Source organism: Carassius auratus, chromosome 18, assembly GCF_003368295.1.
Source record: "Carassius auratus strain Wakin chromosome 18, ASM336829v1, whole genome shotgun sequence".
In the NCBI taxonomy this organism is placed as follows: Eukaryota; Metazoa; Chordata; class Actinopteri; order Cypriniformes; family Cyprinidae; genus Carassius; species Carassius auratus.
In genome coordinates, this window is record NC_039260.1 from 10,039,432 (window position 1) to 10,057,959 (window position 18,528).

Genomic DNA, 18,528 nt, shown 5'->3' on the forward strand with positions numbered 1-18,528 from the left:
CCTCGTCACACGTTACATGTACTTACTATTAAAATGACAAAACATTATGCATAATTACATGCAAGTAACTCCAATCCTAAAACCAAACCCTAATCCTAAAACCAAACCCTAATCCTAACCCTAAATGTAGGGCTGGTTAATTATTTTTACTCAGCACTTAAATGTATAATTACACTGTAACAAGGTAACCTTAAAATAAAGTAAATTCCTGTAAGGTTTATCAGCCTTAATAGTGTTCACAGTCAAAATCCACATAATAAGAAAAAAATACCGACATTTATGAAAACAAAAAAAGTAGACGGACCCATTTCAATACAGCTTGCAAACTCATCCTGTTTACTGCTTGTCTGAGTTTGAGGGGTTCGTAGCGATTGGAGAGGTTATTAATCTATACCTGTGCTGTCTAGACAGTGCTGCCATGAGGCAGAGTGTTTCTGTGTGATCCTGAGGAATAAACATTTCCATTTGTCATTGACAAGAGGAAGCAGGTAAATCACAAGCTTCCATCAGAGATGCCTGATCCAGCAACATCTGCATTCTTGCTGAATGTTTGGAACAGAGATTCTGTACAGGCTGCATTTATTACGTGTTCCAGGTGGCATTTTGCCGTATATACAGTAGGCACAAACTCCAAGGTCAAGGTCCTAACATCTACATGAATTAGATTAAAGTACTTACCTGTAGTCCTTTTACTGCTGAGAAATGAAACTGAAAATTAAAACGCAGGCTGATATTAGAGGAACAGATTTGATCGCGCCAGTTGTGTACACAAAATGATGTAATCCTCCATATTCAGAAGCCGTTGTCCTCTTATTAGACAACCTTTCATAGAGGTTATAGAAGGACTGGGGATCTAATATGATCTACAGGGCAAAAACGTCAATCAATACGCTGTGAAAGTGACAGTGAACTAATATGATCATTGAGGAATAGTCCGTCAATACCATCTGCTTGCCTTGTCACACAGTTCTTGGCTGTACTCCAGTGATCTGCCTGCTGATGGGTGAAAAGTGTGGAAAGCCTTTATTCAGCAGAGATGTCTCAGTCTGTTTCCCCTATATCTCCCTTGTCCTTTACAGTATGATAGATCAAATCCCCACAAATACAGTAGGGTCCAAAAGTCTGAGACCACTAAAAATGTACTTCTATTTTGTACTTCTATTTTTTGTATGCAAAAAAATGAAAATTTGTGGTTAAATGCTTACCCCCAGGCCATCCAAGATGTAGGTGACTTTGTTTCTTTAGTAGAACACAAACCAAGATTTTTAACTCAAACCATTGCAGTCTGTCAGTCTTGGAGGGGATGGGAATCACTGTTAAAACATACAATAAAACTAAAAACAAACACACACAAACAAAAGACACAACATGTTTGGTCTGTGCAAGAAACTGAAAAATATTTATATTGTTTTCTGATTCAGGCAATGTCTGAACTGTTAGAACTCTATCTCTATCTCTCAAATGGACCATTGACACTTACACTATATACGATATTAATTAGGAGTGTCAATGATCTACTTGAGAGATAGGTGGGGGTGGTAATACACTTATAAGTCTGCAATCCGCCGTAAAGCAAGAAGAAGAAGAAGAAGACGCTTCACAAGCCTGCTGCTACGAACACACGCAGGAGAGTTCTAACAGTTTGGACATTGCGTGAATCAGAGTTAAAAAGACTATATAAATAGTGTTCAGTTTCTTACACAGACTGATCATTTTGTGACTTTACACATCAATGTACTGTATCATCACGAGCCACAGTGATTGATTTGGTTTTGTTTGTGTATGTTTGTTTTTAGATTTTTTGTATGTTTTGATGTAATTTCCATTCACCTCCATTATAAGACTGACAGACTGCAATGGTTTGAGTTAAAAATCTTGGTTTGTGTTCTACTAAAGAAACAAAGTCACCTACATCTTGGATGTCCTGGGGGTAAGCAGATAAACATAAAATTTTCATTTTTGGGTGAACTATCCCTTTGAATATTTATTTAACTTCGCCATGAAGTTCTCTTTATTTATTTTTTTTTGATTAAAATGTGATTTCAAACCACATAATTTGAATTTGAAGTTGAAGTAAATACATTTTTTACTTTTTACTTTTTACTAATTTATTTATTTTTTTAAATCATGATACATTATTTTTCATGTTTTTTGTTAATTATTTTGTGTCTTTCAGTTGTTTTCAATGTTTAAAAAAATATTTCTGTAGTTTTTATACAGTTTTATTTCAGTGTAACTTTCAAGTTAGAGCATTTAAAATACTTCATTTCACATCTTCTGAACTGTTGACAACAAACACCCGCTTACCCCCATTGAAAGGCTTGTAAGAGCAAGAACAATTTTTAATATAACTCCTACTGAATTATTCTAAAAGAGAAAAATCACATACACCTAGGACGCTTCGAGGGTGAGTAGAAGATGGACGAGTTTTATTTTCTCGGGTGAACTAACACTTTAACTTGAATATAAAACTTAAAATACATTATATTATATTATATTTTATTTTTGGTTTACATTTATTTTATTTCAACTAACAGTTTTATTATGCTTTCAGTTTAAGTGAAATATAGTAATCCCTTTTTTCGCAATTTTGCACCCCACTGTATTTTAATGAGACAGAGGATTATCATTTTAGCAAGAGAGATGTCATGAATGTGGATGTAAGGAAGGTACTGACCTTTGAACAGTGCTCAGAATTACATCCCTGCTGTCTCTCTCACTCAACTGTGGCCTGTTTATGGATAAATGAGATCCCTCTTTCCAATAAGGTCCCTCTTCCTCAGTGGATTCCCTGTTCCAATAATGGGTATAGATAGTTCATGCCAGCATGTCCCCTGGGTTTTCTCTCACTCTTCCTGTGTCCCTTGCTGGAAACATGATTTGAGAGAGATGGTGAGATATAAAGTGTAGCTCTCCATCAAGCACACGATCACAGCAGGCTGATTAAAGTGAAATGAAAAAGAAAAATCATGGCAGCGACTGTAGCGTGGAGGGATGTGTTGGGAGGGCAGAGAGTGAAACACCAGGCTTCTGATTTAAAGGTCTGTTATGCCCAAGATATTAGAGATTTGTTTGTGAAGATACAGTATGTGAACGTCTGCATGAGAGACATAGTTTTGGGAATTAAAATACATAGGTATTGTTTTAAACAGCTTGGGAGAAATCCACCATTGAACCATAAAATGAATAAATCGTATTTAAGATTGAAACTTTTAACTTAACCTACTCTACTAAGATATTTTTTTCATAAAAATTCAGTGTAATGCTGTCTGAAATACTTGAAGACCCAGAAATGAAGAATGCTGAGCTGAAAGTTGCATTTCAGAGGAAAACAGCTACAGAGAAAAACAAGATTTTCAAATGAGATAATACGTCAGAGAGTGAGAGAGCAGAACATTAATATGTACGATCAAAACAATTTCCTCTGTTCCTTTAGAAAAGCACTGAGTGGAAGTATCGTCACTTCTGTGCACGTCATGGGCATCAAGCACTAAATATTTCAGCAAATGGCCTGTCGCTAATTACGTGTTACCTCTTCACTAATGGCTCACAGGGACTGTGATGTTTCAGGGCAGAGTCAGCACAACTGCGTTTCATAAATATTTTGTGAAATTCTGAATAACAGACTGATCTGCAGCTCTGTTATCATCGGCATGGCAGAGGCATCGTCTGACGGATTAACCTTCTTTATCAAAAATATTGTTTTCTCCAAAAATCTAGTGAGTGCAGAGGTTTCTAGCACAGATCTCTCACACATCTGCCATATGAAATACAAAAAGGAATCAGTATTCATGAACTGGCAATAAATGACTTAAAAAGTGTCATGTCGAAACTATTTTCACTCCGAAATTGCTAGTAAATTTCACAAATATTTAAAAAGAAACAGTAAGTAAAATGCAAATTTGATATATTGAGTTGATATATTGCATGATGTTTTTCTTTAAGGTTTTTGCTTGGTGACAGACTACAGCTACAAGATGATATTAATGTTTTATTTCGCCACTACTTCAGAGGTGGGTTGGCATGCTTTATTAATAATGTAGTGACATGAAGGGGTTAAGTGGGATGCCTATTCATTCACTTATATGTGTTTTGCATGGTGTATTGTATACAAACTTCTGATCTTGCTCTCTCTATATATGCATTGCAGGAAATTATTCATATTGATCACTGCAGGGCCTTAAAATCTGATATTTAGTCTTATATTTAATACGGCATGACAAAAGACTGTGCAGTTTTCATCTCTGAGTTTTGATATACTGTACTGTAAATAAATGCACAGGATCTCAGAATTAGAAAATGGAAGGACACAACACGAAGGATTACACCACCACACAGCAATATGTCAATTTATTTTTTTATATTTTAATATTTGCGTGGAAATAAAGTTAAAATACACCACATTCCTATAGACATTTAAAAATCTATAAAATATCTCTAATACTTTTTTTTTAAAGATTTTGCCATATATTTTTTTGCAGAAAACATATTTAAACATCTGTGAATTTCTTTGGAAACATCTAAAAGTGAATATACTAAAAATATAAAATTGATTGTCTAACACCTAATTGCACTGTATCTCCTCATTTAATATTTGCAACTGAAATCCCTTTCATACAGTTAAGAAAATTACATCATTGTATTGCAGTGTAAGTTTGTCCCTTTTCATGTTTGTTCTTTAACTCTTCTTTCAAGAGATAATGACAAGAATGATACTTATGTAATGCTTCTATTCTCAGTTGTTCTTAATATTCATTTCAGGAAGGATGTGAATGCATTATATAGTATATTTGTCATATTATTACCCAGTATACACAGCAGTATGAATAATATCAACTGTAAACAGAAGGAACCTAGCCTAAATGTTTACTCAGAGAGTCTTGTGGCACTGGAAAGTTCATAAAGTTACTTTAACCCTGAATAGGATATATGAGAAGCAATAAAGAGCATATACTGCATGTCTTTCTACATTATTAGCTGTCTAAGTGCAAATCATGTATATCAAGATTTCTGTACTAAATTTGGTAAATGTTGTACACTACATTTTTGCCACTAAATTGCTGACTAAGTTCTGCAGGTCTTCGGTTCGCATACGGGTGGTTTCCAGGACCTCCTCATGATTAGCCTTTTCTGTGCTTTTGTAGTCAGCCACTACTTTGTTGGTGATGAGGGAGAGTCCAAACACACGCATCCCACAGTGACGAGCGACCACCACCTCTGGAACGGTACTCATACCTAAATACAGAGAAACTGCATTTATTTGGTGAAAAATACAGTAATACTGTGAAATATTGGAACCATTTAAATAACTGTTTTCTATTTTAATATATTTTCAGAACAATTTATTCATGTGATGGCAAAGCTGAATTTTCAGCAGCCATTCCTCCAATCTTCAGTGTCACTTGATCCTTCTAATAAATCATTCTGATATGCTGATTGGGCGCTCAAGAAACATTTATCATCATTACCAATGTGGAACAGCTGCATGGCTTAATATTTCTGTAGAAACCATTATATGTATTTTTTGATGAAAAATAAAGTGCATAAATACTGCATTAATTGGAAATAGAAATCTTATGTCACGTAAAGAAATGCCATTTTTTAACTAATTTAATACATCATTGCAGAATAATTTAGACAAAAATTCTAATATCAACCAATACTTTGCATACACATTTATATAAGCTGTAATACATGCACTATGTCTTACCCACTCAAAACATTTTCCATAGTAGTGTTACGTAGTCTTACAGTACATACCCACAGCATCCGCCCCAAGCATCCGTAGAACCTTGCATTCTGCAATCGTCTCAAAGGATGGTCCAGCCAGCATGCAGTAAACACCCTCCTGGAGGAAAGATCCACAGCCTAGTTCTTGGGCCGTCTCCCTGGCCATCCGTGCAAAGTCTCTATCATAAGCATCAGACATGCAGGGAAAGCGCACTCCAAATCTAGAGGGACAGAAAAAAAATGTCAGTGAACATTGGACTGCTTGGAAAAATCATTAGAGAAATGCTTGTAAGATTATATATCAAGAACAAAGACTGACCTGTTAAAAACAAAGTCAAAAATCAAAAGAACTCCTCCAAATATTATTCTACAAATTCTGGTGTTGGGTAGAATTAGGTTGCTTTAATTATAATTATAAAAAAATGATCTCAAATCTATATGACTGGGGTTTAATAACACATTAAACATCTTATTATACTGCATAGCAATTCACCTTTCCTCATTGCGCCCACACAGGGGATTTTGGCCTGCAAAGCCAGGCATATTGATGTGGTCTTTGATCAACATGATGTCTCCCACTTTAAATTCAGAATTGAGTCCTCCGGCAGCATTGGTAACAATCAGAGTCTCAATCCCAAGTAGGAAAAACACTCTTACTGGATATGTGACCTAAAACAGAACAACAGTAAAAGATTTTTAAAGTTTTCATCTTTATGAAACAGGAAATTAAAGATTTAATATGATCTGATATTATGTCATCAAAACCATGTAGTAGGCTATAACTGTATCCCCTTTTCCCTGTTTGTCTAAGTTGACAATTTTTAAAGGACTAAGTATTGTAAAAAAAAAATCTGATTTGAAAAAACTTAATACACTTTCTGTGATTAACTACGTTTTATAATTGAAAATATTTTTTTCCCCACATGTGCACTAAATTAAGAAATTGAGAAACAAATATATGATTGCATTTTTACAACACAGGCAAGAATATGGATAGTGATTTCAACTGCATATAAAAACCATGCTTTAAATCATAATGTCATATTTCACTTGACTTCTGCAACGAAGGGCAAGCACCATCTGTGTGTTTCTGAACATTATTTAACTTGATAACAAACAACACAAATATGCTGGAATGTTGTAAAAGTTTATAGGAGAAGACAGTAATTTGCCAAAGGTTAACTATGTTCATCACTGTTATACTTAAAGTTGCTGATTGCTGTGCTTATATGAGAAGTCAATGGTTAAGTACAGAATAACCTCTGTGTTAGTGTTGTGGTATATAATTCTTGATTCTTGACATAGATCTGTTATTGTATAGTGTTACCAAAATGCTTTAATCATCAATTGACAGTGTCCCTTCGACCCCCAGATTTTCTATCCAGTCCCATATGCTTTTACTTGTTCTGATTTTGTTCTATGCTCATACTTTTTCTTGTGAACTACAGGTGGGGGATTGACTGGTGCATTATTATAGTATGCCTTATCCATTGAAAATTCAATTTTCCCTTTGAGATTTTAAGTATGATACTTACTGTGGCAATGTTATAGCCCTCATAGAAGTGGAAGCGGCCTTGCATGCAAACACACTGCTTTCCATTCACCTCTCCAAACACCAGCTGACCTTTATGTCCTTGCACTAAAGAGGCATGAGGTAGACTTAAAATTTTGTTAATGCAAACAATAAACAAATTATGGCAGTGAAATGATAAAGGACACATTTTTTAATCTTTGTCAGTGAATGGATTATTCAATAAATTCATCTCACACCTGTGCTATGCGGAAAGTGGGGGATTTTGTCATAAGGAAACACTTTCTTGTTGTCAAGAAGGTCAGCCAATCCACCAAGTCCTGAACCACAGATAATTGCCACTTTGGGCCTGATATCTGTGTTAGCAAGCAGCCAATCTGCGGTTTCTTTGTAGTTCTCATAGCTGTAGCTATATAGAAACAAAACATGTTTTTTGCTTAATTTTTTTTCCTTAGTTGGGCTGGTGTTGGTCATGCATCAAAAAACACCCATGTCATAATAAAGTGAGAAACTGCTGGATAATGTCTGACTAATATCCTACTTGGTTATGAAATAAGGAGATGTCAGAATTATCTGTTTTACACACATGCTAATGTCAAATGACCTGTCAAGTACAGTGATCCAGTCAAGCTGCTTTTAGAGCGGGCAAGTCAATTGAAAACAGTTTAAACAAAAGTATATATAGTACTACAGTAACAAAAGGGTTTTGTTTTTTTAAACATATTATATAATCTTTGACTGGTATTTACCTGAACAATCGCTGTAGTAAATGATTTCCAGTATCTGTCTGCGTGTGTGAGCTACTGTATAACTGCTGATCTTGTTACCATACAAGACTAATGGATGACCAATGGAGTAGATATAAATCCATTTTTGAGCTGTAACTATATTAAATAACTATATCATACTAATGGCCTGTGCTCATTTCTGGATTTTGCTTGGGTCACACAACTATCAAACTTTTTCATTTATAGCAAACTGAAAATAGCTTTGTTATCAATTAGTATAGGTATAATAAGCTGAACAGTCGTGTTTTCACTCCTGTCAAAAAATTTAATATGGCGTACCTGTGACTAAGGTTCATAGGTGAAACTTTTCAAAGTAGGTAGTTCATAATTCACTTGTAGTTTTTTAGGCTGTTAGTCATTATGACATCATGCTTTCTCGTTGTCAAAAAGTGTCGTAATTTAACTAATATGAAGCAATAATGACCCATTCATACCGAATTGCTTTCATCGTTTCAAACTGCCCTCTTTTATAATCAGAAAAGTCTTTCGTAGCTGAGAAAATTTCGGGTAGGAAGAAGAGCAGTAAGCATGCGCTGTCCGTGGTGCTGCAGGGCGTTGCGGGATCAGCACTTTCCATTCAGAGAGCTTCAAACACTACGTGACTCCACAACGCTCAATGAGAATGCACAATAGGCCTCTTATTTTACAATCACAGCGATTTTTTTTTTTTTTACTTTGACAAGGTCTGCCAACAGCCATGATCTCCTCATTTGGGACGGTTCTCACAGCGTTTATAGCGAAGCCTGTCACTTTAAGAGCTGCGTATTATTCTGAGCGCATCCACAAAGCTGAATAGCAGGATTCTGTTACGTAAACGTAATTAAGAGTAGCTGATATTATAGCTATTTTATAGATAATATGTTATTAAAAATGCTGAATTACATTCGAGCTTCTAATCGGTGGAACTGGAGGGCACATAGAGGAAAAATGTGAATGAAGAATAAACTATCGCCATCCAAACACATATAGGGTACTAAAAATCCTCTTGAGGATAGAGACTGCGTTGTTAAGCATATAGCCTAGGTTTTGTTCTCGCATTTACTTCAGGTTGATTTATGATTTAAAGCCCTATTTGATGATGAGGGGTGCAAATAAGAAGCGACAGTTGCCATGGCGAATACTAACGAATGTATTCCCATATTTTTTTCACAATAAGATTTCATTTAGACAGTCTGATATGATGGAGGATATTGATTTGACAGGTTTGCTATGCTGTAAGGCAGCGTATCTTGCGCTATATATTCGGTTTTCACCTTACCTGCATTCGCTGGATGTTGCCATGTCCGCAGCGGTCGGTCGGGATATTGTTGTCAAGAGGAATAAAACAGAGCAACCTGAGCCAGAGGTCAAACACCCGACGGTCTCGTGGGAAGGGTGGCGTGACGGAGGAGGAGCCCGTCTTAAAACTGGTTTCTTAAACAGCGCTCGTTGTTCTAATCCAATTTTCTGTCAGAATGGGCCGCTCACTGACCCGAGTTAAAGAGCCTTGAGAACTGTCATCCTGCCAGGACCAACACAGACGTGTAGTGCTGCCTCACAGCAGGGCAAATAACGGGTTCCTGTGTAACGTTAGTTTAACCGAAGCGTCCAGGGAAACGGTTAAAGTGTCATTTGTCATTAGCAGAGATTATGGATGCTTTTTAAATAGTTTACTAACACCGTACTTTGACAGAGTTTCGCCTAGCTAAATATTCAGTGGTTTACCACCTTTCACTCTTTCAGCTAAACTAAATAATAAATGAAGTTCTTCAGTAGGTCTTTTAAGTCACAACAGTTGACCTGCCTCGACTTGAGTTAGTTATGGTTTTTTTTGGGGATTAGAAAAAGCTCTTGATGTTTTAGGCTATTATACAGTACATTCTTCAGATCAGTGCATTGGTTTCTCTTTAAAGCAGAACTGTAACCACTTTGAACATTAAGGCGACATTGATTGGTCAGATTAGTGATTGATCAATGGGTTTCTTTAATGGTCAGTTCTTAAGTTGCTATAAAATATACTTCTTCAATGTCATCAGATGGTCAAACCATTTTTGCTTGTGTTTTATGCATGTATTGTTTGTGGACTGTTGGTAAATGCAACATAATGTATATAAAACTTCAGTCTAAATTAAAATGTAAAATAAAACACATTTGAAACATTTTAAGTTAATACTTTGAGAAAGATACTTTCCCATGTGATTTTTTTTTACTTAATTATATTGAATGTGCACTTAGTGTATTAACAGATAATATAATATTAATGAAAAGGCCACTAAGGCCTGAATACGCATTCATTACTTTTTTTAAACATAACTAATTAATCTTTTGTAAAAATAACAATTTGTAATAATGTCAAATTAAAATTTTACTGTAGAGCGCATTTTAAATTATTATGTTTTATTAATCTTTTGCTTTGAAGAAATACACTTATTTGAATGTATTAAATAACATATTTAAACATATAAAGTATTTAATTTTAATTTGAAAATTTTAACTATATATATATTTTAAATGTACTAATCTGCAACGTTATTAAATATGTAATTACCAATATATTTAAATAGATGACATACGAGTTTTAACAAAAATTACTTACAATTTTAATTGATCATAAATGCTTTTCAGTACATTCTGCAGTACACCAACCATCATGTCAAAAATACGAATAATACAAATTCATTAATTCATGTAATTAATTATTCAAAATTCAAAATTAAAGAATTCAAAAATACACTCTTGAGTTTACCTAATTGCATTTATTATAATTTTATAATGAATTTAATTGAAAACATGCATATAAAGTTTCCAAAACAATTATATTCAGTTGGCACTTCAGTATTTTCTTAATATTCTAAAAGTTTTGTACTTCTTTTTTTGTTTTTACAAGAGTAGCCTATAATCAGTAATAAACTATTCATATGTTGTTGGTGCAAAATCCCAAGCTGCATTTCATGTTATGACAAGAGATGCACCAACCACACCCATTTTTATTTATGTATTATGCGATTAATATGCTATTTTGCATACATGCTCAACACTCTTACATTTGGAAAAAATGCTGGGTGGGTAAGAAAAGGAAAAAGAGAAATGAAAATAAAAGTAAGTGAAAACATTGTCTTCTTCAGTATAAATCACTGTATAAAAAAGCAAATAATTGCATTTTTTATATATTTTTTTAAATTGTTTAAGGTATGAAAGAGAGGTGTATTTGCTTTGATAGGAATGGAAATTAGAAACTATATCAGATATAAAATATATAAGTACTTATTTTGCCATAACACAAGTGCAAATTAAATAAAATAAAAAATAAAAAATGTGCACATGGTCGGGTCAGAGGGGACAGACTGTCTGTTACACTTAATAGTAGTCATAAAAAACAAAACATTTTAGTATAATTTCATAAATCTACTGCTGAGAACCTTAATGTCAATATAAAGTTTTAAATAAAATGTTTTGTTTTGTTATGTTTATTCTGTAATTGTTTTCTGGCATAAGATTATGGTGTGTTGTACAGTCTCCTCTTTACTGTTCTTTCAGATTTTAATCAAGGGAAGGGATTGTTTGTGGTTTCTAGTTGCTATGGTACAGATGTCTATGATACAAAACTTCCAGCGAATCACAGGGCGTCTGTGTACACGCCCACCAATCAGTGAGCTGTTTACTGAGAACGTTCAGTGCCTCGGTGCCATGGCGACCGCCGTCATGGTAACCACCACGCTCAAAGCTGAGAAATGTGCGCTTGAGGAAGAGCCTTCACAAGAAAACGGCTGGAATTTAAAATGCTTTATTAATTTTATTGTTCTGACACTTAGTTCATAATGTAGCGGTGTTGTTATTTTTAAACATAAATTTTAAACGTCTTTTGTTTCGGATAAACACAACATCACCAATGGAGCGGCTTAGCGTGCGATTGTTGTTTAACTGCTAGCCGCCTGCTCCTCGGTTAAACATTTTTCGCTTGTCATCGTCAGTCAAGAAAAAAAAATTATACATTTCTGTAATTAGCACCGGATTTCATTTTTGCATAAAAACGCGAGTCAGTTTGTTTCAAAATGCCAGCCTCGAATGTCCAAGCTTCTCACTCAAACCTCCGAAGTTCTCGCGAGAAGATGCCAGCAGCAGGATTCAAAACAAAAGTGGTGGCACCCCGAAATCCCAAACTGGTAAAACGGGAAGCAAGTTCTGAGGTGAGCATTTTATTCTATACATCTATATCTTAAAACTGTAATTTTAAAGCAGCAGGTTACCCTTATCATTAGCCTAAATCCATGCCTCCGAACGGTGTACTAACCATAAGTAACTTAATTAAACTAAGTTACAATTTACACAAACATACAGCCTTAATGTTCTAAGGACACCTAAAAAACATTGTTTTGAATCACATAAATATCTATTAAAAATGAACCACATCCTTCACTACATTACAAGGCCGTAACCATGTCTTGAACACTGGGGCAACCAACTAATATATATATCTATATATATCTATATCTATCTATCTATCTATCTATCTATCTATCTATCTATATATATATATATATATATATATATATATATATATATATATATATATATATATATATATATACATACATATATACACATACATACATGCATACATACATGCATACATATATATATATATATATATATATATATATATATATATATATATATATAATAATGATAGATTTAAATGACCTTTCGTATGTATTTAATTATAAAACCCTTTATAATCTATTATATCATTGCACATTTTACAATTTATAAGAGACAAGCCACTTCCTCAATCCTCAGTACAACTATAGAAGGAAAATCCGAGTTGGGCCGAGTGGCACAACTTGCCTAAAAGGACTTTGGTATTGCTTTGATTAATATTTTTTTTCCTTCTACTAGTTTCATTTCTGTTTCAGTTTTTTTATAACCAATTCTTACTATATGTTTCCAGATCCCTACTATCACTACCACTCGCAAACCACGCATCACACAATGTAGGCAGCGCAGTCTTAACAACCTGCACACTTTGCCTATGTCTGCTAACTACTTTCTTTTTCTATTGGTCTCTGGAATTGCCAGTTTGCTGTAAACAAAGCCAATTTTATTATTTCTATTATTAGTCATTTGAAGCTTAATCTCATGGCCCTAACAGAGACCTTGATCAAACCAGAGGACACTGCTACACCTGCAGCACTCTCCAATAATTACATATTTTCCCACTCCCCCCGTTTGACTGGAAGAGGTGGAGGTACTGGTCTGCTCATCTCTAATGATTGGAAATTTAATCCTTTACCATCTTTGAGTATCAACAGCTCCTTTGAATCCCATTCAGTTACTTTTACCTACCCTCTTAAAATACATTTTGTAGTTGTCTATCGACCCCCAGGACCACTGGGTAACTTTTTGGATGAATTTGATGTGCTGCTCTCAACATTTCCTGAGGATGTTACTCCCCTGGTTATGCTTGGAGATTTCAGCATCCACCTAGATAAACCTCTGTATGGTGATTTCCACACTCTGCTTGCTTCTTTTGATCTCCACCGAGTGTCAGCTACTGCTACTCACAAATCAGGCAACCAACTGGACCTTATTTATACACGACACTGCTCTACTGATCATGTACTGGTTACTCCACTACACACGTCGGATCACTTCCTCCTCACTCTTAACCTCAACATGGTCCCTGATACATCACTTACCTCTCCACATGTCATCTTTCGATGTAACCTACGATCACTCTCACCCTCCGGGCTATCTGCAATGGTTTCATCTTCATTTCCTTCCCCTAAACTGTTAGTATCTTTGATGCTAACAGTGCTACTGATACTTTCTTCTCCTCTCTTACATGTTGTTTAGACACTGTTTGCCCTTTGTCTTCCAGGCCAGCCCGTACCACCCCTTCTGCCCCTTGGTTATCTGATGTTCTACGCGAACACCATGCTAAGCTTAGAGCTGCTGAAAGGGTGTGGCGCAAATCCAAAAATACTACTGACCTTAACGTGTATCAGTCACTCCTATCTTCCTTCTCTGCTAATGTCTCCACTGCTAAAATGACATACTACCATAACAAAGTTAACAATTCATCTAACTCTCGCATGCTTTTTAAAACATTTTCCTAACTTGTTTGTCCTCTCCCTTCTGCTTCATCTCTAATAGCTGACGACTTTGCCATGTTTTTCATTAATAAAATTAAAAACATCAGTGCACAATTTTCCACACCATAATCAAACATACACTCATTTACATCCTTCTCTTCACTCTCTGAGGCAGAAGTCTCCAAATTCATCCTTACTAATCATCCTGCTACTTGTCTACTTACCCAACTACTGGGGTGCCTCAGGGCTCAGTTCATGGACCACTTCTCTTTTCTGTCTACATGGGATCAGTAGGTTCTGTCATTCAGATGGCTTTTCATACAACTGCTATGCTGATGACACTCAACTTTACCTCTCATTCCATCCTGATGATCAGACGGTAGCTACTCACATCTCAGCTTGTCTAACAGACATTTCCTGCTGGATGATGGACCATAACCTTCAACTCAACCTTGCCAAGACAGAACAGCTTGTGGTTCCAGCAAACCCATCGTTTCATCACAATTTCAACATCAAGTTATGCACATCAACCATAACTCCTTCAAAAACAGCCAGAAGCCTTGAAGTAATGATTGATGATCATCTGACTTTCTCAGACTACATTGCTAAACTGTCCGATCCTGCAGGTTTGCTTTATTCAACATCAAGAAGATCAGACCCTTCCTTTTGAAACATGCTGCACAACTTCTTGTTCAAACTTTTGTTCTGTCCAGGCTGGACTATTGCAATGCTCTCTTGGCAGGTCTTCCAGCCAGTTCTATCAAACCTTTACAATTAATCCAGAATGCAGTAGCAAGATTAATTTATAATGAGCCGAAAAGAATACACGTCACACTTCTGTTTATCAATTTGCACTGGCTATCATTAGCTGCACACATAAAATTCAAGGCATTGATGTTTGCCTACAAAACTACCACTGGCTCTGCACCCATTTACCTAAATGTATTACTTCAGACTTATGTGCCCTCTAGAAGCTTGCGTTCTGCAAGTGAATGTCGCTTGATTGTGCCATCCCAAAGAAGCACAAAGTCACTTTTACGGACTTTTAAATTAAATGTTCCCTCCTGGTGGAATGACCTCCCCGACTCAATCCAAGCAGCTGAGTCCTTAGTCATCTTCAAGAATCGGTTTAAAACCCATCTCTTCCATTTTTATTTGACCTTCTAACAGTAGAACTCACTTTTAATTATATTCTTTAAAAAAAATCTAACTGCCCTTCTAATCTTTTTGTATTCCATTTTTTTCCATTTATTATGCAATTATGTGTATATATGTATATATATATATATATATATATATATATATATATATAGACCTCTAACACTAGCTTAGCTTTCTATTCTTTATTCTATTCTATCTGTTTTCTTTTTATTTATTATATTATTTAAGAGCCCTTGCTACGTGTACTGTGTTAAGCTAACTGAGACTTGTTATAGCACTTAAATATCATTGCTCTTTTTGTTGTTTTTGATTGATTCCACTGTCCTCATTTGTTGCTATCATTGTTGATATCAAAAGTTGCTTTTGATAAAAGATAATTGGCCTGTTTAGCTAAGCCCTCCAAATGCTTATTGTTTAGTGGTACAGTATTGCGTGATTTGTAGATTATATTTGATCATTTACACTTTGCATAAATGTGTGCAATTAGTTTTTAAAATGTAACGTTACATTCTTAAAGTTTCTACGCTTACATTTATTTCCAGGAGCATTTAAAAAAAAGGAACACCTTCTGATCAATGACAGAATTTAACTTTCCCATTATAAGGTGATGTCTGACTCCTTAAAGGTTTAAAAAAATAAAATAAATAAATAAATAAAAAACCCTTTGTAATGCCTAACTTTATTAAATGCATGCCATCTTTTGTGGCAAAATCTTTTGACATAAACTTTTAACAAAAGATTTAAGTAAACAATAATTTTGATTAAAATAATAACATACAATCAGGAAGAATAAGTTGCTAGTCAAATGATATCAGCATCAACAATTCCTCTTTCCATGGCACAGAAGAGCACAAATTTACAACATTACAAACTTTTTGACCAGACTCAGAGGTGGCATTAATGCATTTCATAATAACAATGTTATGAGATTAGTGTTTTAAATATAAAAACACTAATCTGCAAGGGAGTTTGCAGTATGATATTGATTTAAGACAACAATTCAGTAAACAAGAAATATTAAATCTCTTACATTGACTGACAATAACACTATTGCCTGATTTGCCCTATTTTGTCAACACCTCTCCTGCCTGTAATTATCAAGTAATCCTGAACACCTTGATTAACTGGTTGAGGTGTGTTGATTTGGGTTGGAGCTGAAATCTGCAGAATGATAGGAGTAGGGTTTGAGACCCCTGCTTAAGCCAAAAGACATTTTATCAAAAGAAGTTTATCAACTCACTTTAGTTTAATTTATTTATATAGTTCTTTTCATAATAATCATTGTTCAAAGAATACTATATGCCCTATAGATTTATGCAGAATATAGGAAAATATTTTTACATAGTGGATAAATGCGCTCATAACAGGCTACACCTGTCTTTGCAGCTAATTCCATCTGTATATGCTCGAGAAATGTGCCAGACTACAGAAGAACGATTATTAAACACTTATGAGATGCATCCGCCTCGTATCCTGGAGCTCTTAGATATGAGTGAGACCACACATCACAAGGTAAAATATCAGCATTTTACAACGCTCAGCACAAGAACTTAATTATTTAGTGTGTTCTTCTTCATCACTGGTTCCAAGTTTCTTAGCAGCAACATTTTCAAAGTTAATTAATGTCATCATCACAGAGTCTCTCTGGGGAGATACTAATGGCTTTTAATATGTATAGTATAGTAACTGTAGCTGTTTACAGTATCTATATTTTACTATATTGACCTAATAAAATGTGTGTCAGACTGGATGTGATGGATGTAATTGTATGTGAAAATACAATTAGCCATCTGTTGAGCCATTTTCTACATTTTATATTTACAATTTGTATCAGATATTATCTAAAAGTCTGACTTTTGCTTTTTTTTTTTAAATGCAGTTTTCATCATTAGATTTGGACCAGGCCATGTTTCAGCCATATCCGTCTGAGATTGTGTTTCAGAACTACTTACCATTTAAGACATACAAGGTGCCCTTAGAGCTGCGGAACAGTGACAAGGTAACATTTTTCCTTCTGAGGAGATTATAGTCAGTTTGTTACACAATTACATAAATAAAGTATTAAAAAAAACAACAGAAAAAAAAAATATATTTAGTACATTTGGGTGCATTTGTCTTTATACAGGTATATGCTTTATTATGAACTTCCAGTTCAAATGATGGATTGAATTGAAAGTAGATTTATTTACTTTATTGTTAGCTCAAGAGATTTGCATTGCACCACAAATCAAGTCCTGGACATTTTCCAATTACCTGGATTTAAACCTTTATACACATAAACCAATTCACCTGTCCACAAAATAGAGATGAAGTTGGTTTAAATTTAATTTTCTCTGCAGATCTTCTTTTTTAGACCTCTGTATTTCGGCATAAATCTGACGTGGAGGTTACAGTATATGATTTTGTTAACCTATATTGGAAGATTGTAGTTGATGGCATTCTAATTCACACCATTCAACATCTTGCACTATTCCTTTAAGACAGTTGGAAGTTATTTTGTTCATTTTCATGTGTAATGAACAATGGCTTGACAAAGATATGTTTATAACCATTGCAGGTTCCTCGACTAGTAAAGGTAATTGAAGATGACTCACTTTATTTTAAAGTGGTCAGCCCGATAGATGCTAGTAAGAAAGTGGCCCCAGGCATGGCATCTACATTCACCATTCTATTCACTCCACAGGAGAACAAGGTAAAGTTTATTCTTCCAATAAGCAACACGCTGCATACATATATGATCATTATCAGTGTACTCATGAGCTAATTGCATGTATTTCAATGAATCTCCAAAGAAGTTATGCAAAATATGCAAAAACTGTCACACGGTGATGTCTGTATTTCTGTCTCTACAGCACAATGTTGCAAATAAACCTCCAAGTCAAGTCTCATTTTAATCTTTAACTTATCTTTAAGAAATCTGAGAAAGGAATTTTCTTAAGCAGAGGACACGAGAGAATTGTACACCACAGCCACTCATTTGTCCATTAGATGCTCTTTTGCAGTCTGTGAAGTGGCCTGCTAATATATTTTGTTTTGGCAAAATATTAATGGAGATTTCTTCATGCATTAATTCAAATAGAGTCAGTTCAATAGATCTATGGCAACCTAGTCTGAGAAAGACAGTATTATTTCCTCTCTTGCTTGTATTCTCTGTCAGGGTTTGCATCTGATTGAGGATTATGGATTCTTTGTTAAAAGCAGCTTTTTCCAAATTCAGGGGTTTATTTAAATTAGGATTGATTAATTG

General features: G+C 34.8%; 2 protein-coding genes across 2 annotated transcripts in view; one reads left to right on the forward strand and one right to left on the reverse strand.

Annotated features, from left to right (window-relative positions):
* Nucleotides 1-4,568: 4,568 nt before the first annotated feature.
* On the reverse strand, nt 4,569-9,636 carry pnp6 (purine nucleoside phosphorylase 6). Its single transcript, XM_026287541.1, has 6 exons — nt 9,308-9,636; nt 7,501-7,670; nt 7,266-7,369; nt 6,224-6,399; nt 5,761-5,951; nt 4,569-5,235 (listed from the first exon to the last, which is right to left on the reverse strand). The coding sequence occupies exons 1-6, from the start codon at nt 9,328-9,330 to the stop codon at nt 5,039-5,041; spliced, it is 861 nt and encodes a 286-aa protein (XP_026143326.1). The 5' UTR covers nt 9,331-9,636; the 3' UTR covers nt 4,569-5,038.
* Nucleotides 9,637-11,746: 2,110 nt separating this feature from the next.
* Nucleotides 11,747-18,528, forward strand: part of hydin (HYDIN axonemal central pair apparatus protein) — a 53,917-nt gene continuing 47,135 nt past the window's right edge. The window contains exons 1-4 of the mRNA XM_026287542.1: nt 11,747-12,215; nt 16,668-16,793; nt 17,161-17,280; nt 17,839-17,973. Coding sequence (XP_026143327.1) covers nt 12,081-12,215; nt 16,668-16,793; nt 17,161-17,280; nt 17,839-17,973 — 516 coding nt within the window. The 5' untranslated portion in view covers nt 11,747-12,080. The remainder of the gene's footprint in view (nt 12,216-16,667; nt 16,794-17,160; nt 17,281-17,838; nt 17,974-18,528) is intronic.